The sequence below is a fragment of the Diadema antillarum genome, unplaced genomic scaffold (assembly GCF_040938485.1).
Source record: "Diadema antillarum isolate AM-2024a unplaced genomic scaffold, OU_Dant_1.0 seq00000301_RagTag, whole genome shotgun sequence".
Taxonomy (NCBI): Eukaryota; Metazoa; Echinodermata; class Echinoidea; order Diadematoida; family Diadematidae; genus Diadema; species Diadema antillarum.
In genome coordinates this window covers 2,127,784-2,132,487 of record NW_027271324.1, presented here as the reverse complement: position 1 = coordinate 2,132,487, position 4,704 = coordinate 2,127,784, and the positions used below count along the sequence as shown (strand labels likewise).

The following is a 4,704-nucleotide window of genomic DNA, read 5'->3' as shown; positions in this document are numbered from 1 at the left end:
TGCAGTGACATGGCTCCTTTAACAGCCATACACAGCTGTTACACCAAAACAATAAACACAGTTACATTTCTCTGGTTGCTTGACATGCTAAAGAGAATAAAACAGATAAATTTACAGCTAGTGGGCTGTGAAAAGATGAAAGGGTAAAAGTGCCTGAGAGGCAAGCTAGAGAGAAAGAGTGGAAGAGAGAAGAGATAGAGAGAAGCATTATGAGTAAATACATTACAAATTGTGAGATTTCTTCGACTTGATTTGGCTCCTTGATTGGGAATCTCCCGGTCTTCCCATCTACATCGGTGTTCTATGCACGCGAGACTTCTTCTCCCGTTGCAACTTCTTCTGCCGGAACCAAGACTACCAGTTTCTGGATGGGTCGCTCGAGGAAGGACGGTCGATGGTGGCGCATCCCCTCAGTATCCAGCATCTTCGTAGCCATGAGAAGTCGGACCTTCCTCACATGCCCATCTTTGCCAGCGAAGACTTCCTCTACTCGTCCCAGGGGCCAGCATCGGCGAGCTTCATCAGCTTCCTTGATGATGACGACATCGCCCACTCTGATGTCTCGTTTTGGCTGCACCCACTTCTGCCTTGCCTGGAGTTCGATGAGAAACTCTTTCCTCCATCTCAACCAAAATTCGTTTGTGAGATGCTGAACTCGTCGCCACCATTTCCTGCAGTAGGCATCTGCCCGTTGAAACTTTCCTGGTGGCGGAAGCACTACCTTCGGCTTCATAGTCAGCAGATGGTTCGGTGTCAGGGGCTCGGGTGCATCAGGGGAGCATAGATTTGTTGTGGTGAGTGGTCTTGTGTTCACGATCAGTTCTACCTCGGCTAGAAACGTACGGAAGGACTCGTCATCTAACTGGTTTGACGAGTTTATCAGCAAGGGTTCAAGGGCACGTCTCACAGTGGCAATCTGTCGTTCCCATGCTCCTCCCATGTGAGAGGAGTGGGGGGTGTTCATTTCAAAAGGGATCCAGTCTGTGTCATTTTCTTTCAGGTAGTCTTTAACCTGCTCTTCATCGAGCTCCTTGAGTGCTTGCTGGAGCTCGTTGCGTGCACCAACGAAAGCTGTTCCTCTGTCACAGCGTATCTGTCTCACGGGGCCACGTCTGCTCAGGAATCGTCTCAGGCAGTTGATGAATGAGCTACTGCTCAAACTGTTTGCCGATTCTAGGTGAATTCCTCTGGATGCCATGCAAGTGAACAAGACACCATACCGCTTCACCTCACTCCGTCTCTCTTTGATTGTGAATGGGCCGAAGTAATCAACAGCACAGTAGGTGAACGGTGGAGCTGGTGTCAGCCTGTCCTCTGGGAGGTCAGCCATCTTTTGCTGCTCAAGGGGGCCACGAAGTTTTCTGCATGTCACGCACTTCGACACAATGCTGGAAACTGCTGCCGATCCACCGATGATCCAGTAACCTGACTGCCTCAGCTGATTGTGGGTTATCCCTCTACCCATATGGTTCACCTTCTGATGGTGGTGTCTAATCAGCATTTCTGTAACGTGTGAATGTCGGGGCACGATGATAGGGTGTTTCACCTCCATAGGGATATTTGCTCTCTTTATTCTGCCACCCACTCTGATGACTTGGCTCTCGTCTATGTAGGGGTCAAGGCGGTACAGCGAGCTGGTAGTTTTAATGCTGTCGTTTCTCAACCGGGCAGCAGCACGGTCTCCCTGTTTGTTACACTGGAGCTTTCGGAGGATGTCTTCCTCCTGATGGAACTGCTCTCTTTGCAGGCAGAGGAAGATTTCTGTCTCTGCTCGCTGAAGTTCGTCCACGGTGAGGTCAACTCTGGGAAGTGGTCTAGCAACTTGAACCGATTTCCTCAGCTTCACCTGTCGTTCTTGAAGTTTCCTCTTCAGCCGTAGACACAAGGCAACTGCCTTCCTTGCACGATTCCAGCTGGAGATGTGATGAAGGCGGCTGGTACTCAGTCTACTGGTGATGTTCACTGCAGTGGTAGAGAAGCTAATCCCCTTCTTCACCTCTGGGTCTTCATCACTGATGTCTGGTTTTACCTCCTCCTGGGGAGGATGGAAGATCCCCTTTCCTTCCAGGAATTTTGGTCCTGATAACCAGAAGTCACTGTTCAAGAGTTCCGTGGCTGTCATACCGCGTGACGCACAGTCTGCAGGGTTGGAGGTGGTGTCGACGTAGAACCAGGAGCTTGAAGAGGTTTCATTGTGTATCAATTCTACACGATTCGTCACGTAGATGTGAAATCTTCTGGACTCATTTTGGATGTATCCTAAGACAACTCTGCTGTCAGTCCAAAAAAATTCTTGAAGGTCTCCGTACATCAGCTCACTGCGTAGAAACCTGCTAACCTTGGCAGAAATTGTAGCTGCGGTCAACTCAAGTCTGGGCATAGTCACTGGCTTCAGAGGTGTTACTCTTGACTTTGCTACCACGAGAGAGCAGCAGCTTTCATCCTGTTCATTGATGAGTCGGAGATAAGAGCACTGCCCATATCCCTCGTAGCTCGCGTCGGAGAAATGGTGGAGCTCTGCATGTTTCACTTTGCCGAATCCTGGTGGCTTGAAACATCTCGGAACTTTCATCTTCTCAAGTTCCTGAATCTCCTTTCGCCAATTCTCCCAACGTGGTCTCAGATCATCTGGTATTGTCGCGTCCCAGTCCAGTTTGCGGCGACATAGCTCTTGCAGAATCTGCTTCCCTCTTAGCGTGACTGGGCTGGCAAATCCATTTGGATCATAGATAGAGCAGACTGTGGAAAGTATGCCTCTTCTGGTTGGGGGTCTGTCTTGGAGTTCGATCTTGAACTGAAGAGTATCGCTCTCCACACACCAAGTAACTCCTAGTGCTCTTTCCACAGGAAGCGTGTCAAAATCTAGGTCAAGATCTGCCAATCCTTTTGCCATGTCTTCAGGGGGGAAACTCTGCAGGACCTCCTTGCTATTTGACATGAGCTTGTGAAGCTTGAGTCCAGCCTTAGCACAGATGCCTTGACTTGCCTGGAGAAGTTTCACAGCTTCTTCTGGTGTTGGTACAGACTTTAGTCCATCATCAACGTAGAATTCTTTGCGAATATAGTTTGCCGCATCTGTCCCAAACTCTTCTTCGCCATCATCTGCAGCTTTCTTCAGACCAAAGTTAGCACACCCAGGTGAACTAGCTGCTCCAAAGAGATGAACCTTCATTCTGTACTCAATTACTTCATTTTGGGGGTTTCCGTCTTCCCACCACAGGAAGCGTAGCATGTCACGGTCCTCCTCTGCTACAAAGAATTGGTGGAACATGCTCTTGATATCCGCCATAATTGCCACATCCTCCTGTCGAAATCTGCACAGGACTCCAAGTAGGCCATTTGTAAGATCTGGGCCTTGCAGCAGCTTGTCATTGAGCGACACCCCTTGATACTTCGCAGAACAGTCGAAGACAACGCGGATCTTATCAGGCTTCTTTGGGTGGTAGACTCCTGTATGGGGAACATAGTTCACTCTGCCATTCCTGAACTCGACTGGGGCCTTCTCAGCGCAGTTGCTTATTACATCTAGCATGAATTCCTGGTAGTCTGCCAGAAATTTAGGATTCTTTCGGAATCTGGCATTAAGCTGGTTCCACCTTTTCACTGCCATCTGCCGGTTATGCGGTAGCCTCACATCCTCTGACTTGAATGGAAGAGGCATCTCGTAGTGACCGTCATCCCTCTTCTTGATCCCTTCCTCCATCCTTTGGAGAAATCGCCGATCTTCTACAGAAAGAGGCTCTTGACCCCCACTCATGTCTTTGAAGTCTGCTTCAAGCGTCTGAATTATCTTTTGGGGACAGAGAACTTCCTTTGTCTTGGTGGGGAAGGCGAAGTTTGAGTACGTCTCAACACTGATTTTGTTGCATGCAGCACTCCTTAGACTCTCACCTTGGGTCTTGCACACTCGTCCAATGATGCCCCATCCAAGAAGAGACCTCTGTGCATATGGGTCATCTTCTCCTCCTGTGATTATTTCCCGCGGTCGAATTGCCCGTGTGCAATCATTGCCAATGAGTAGGGAGACCTCAACAGTCGTGCTGTACGGCATCATTTTGTCTGCGATGGGTCGGAGATGCGGCCATCTTTTGGCCACTTCAGGTTTTGGTATCTGCGGGCGTGAGATTGGCAGTATCTCCCGGGTGCGAAGGCTACTGGTAGTTGAACCACATTCTCCTTCTTGTAGTCCAAGACCTCTAGTCCTGAAATTTTCTCACTTGCTATGTTGGCAGTCTTGTGCATTGTGGTGAGGCGAAGGTCCGTCTGTGGGCCTTTAACGTTCAGCTCTTTCGCGGCAGACTTTGATACAAAGCTAACGTTTGACTGATCGTCCAGAATTGCATACACGAGACGCTCTTTTGTGGGATTGTCCTTGTGACGAAGCCACACCGGTACGATCATGCAGTTGTCTTTTTCGTGTTGGTCAGGAAGCGAGCAGACAGAGGTGCAGTTGGCCGACCCATCATCCTGCCTTGCCAGTGGGTTGGTTCCCTGCATGTGGAGACACGTCAGATGAGCTTTTCCACAGGTTTTACATGCTTTCCTTTCCTTGCAGTTTCTGTACAGGTGCTCATCTGTTGTGCCACATCCCATACACAGCATCTTCTGAAAGAAGAAAGTTTTTCTCTTTGCTAGTGACATTTTGGCAAATTCTTCACATTCATCAATGTGATGATCTTGTGCACAGAATGGGCAGGACGAGTA

General features: G+C 49.2%; 1 protein-coding gene across 1 annotated transcript; it reads right to left on the bottom strand.

Annotated features, from left to right (window-relative positions):
• Nucleotides 1–17: 17 nt before the first annotated feature.
• LOC139730341 (uncharacterized) lies at nucleotides 18–4,054 on the bottom strand. The gene has a single exon (XM_071641209.1). The coding sequence runs from the start codon at nucleotides 4,052–4,054 to the stop codon at nucleotides 302–304; it is 3,753 nt and encodes a 1,250-aa protein (XP_071497310.1). The 3' UTR covers nucleotides 18–301.
• Nucleotides 4,055–4,704: the final 650 nt, after the last annotated feature.

What these genes read in the sequence shown, in the direction of transcription:
- LOC139730341 (XM_071641209.1), bottom strand. Translation starts at nt 4,054, where the DNA reads ATGATGCCGTACAGCACGACTGTTGAGGTCTCCCTACTCATTGGCAAT.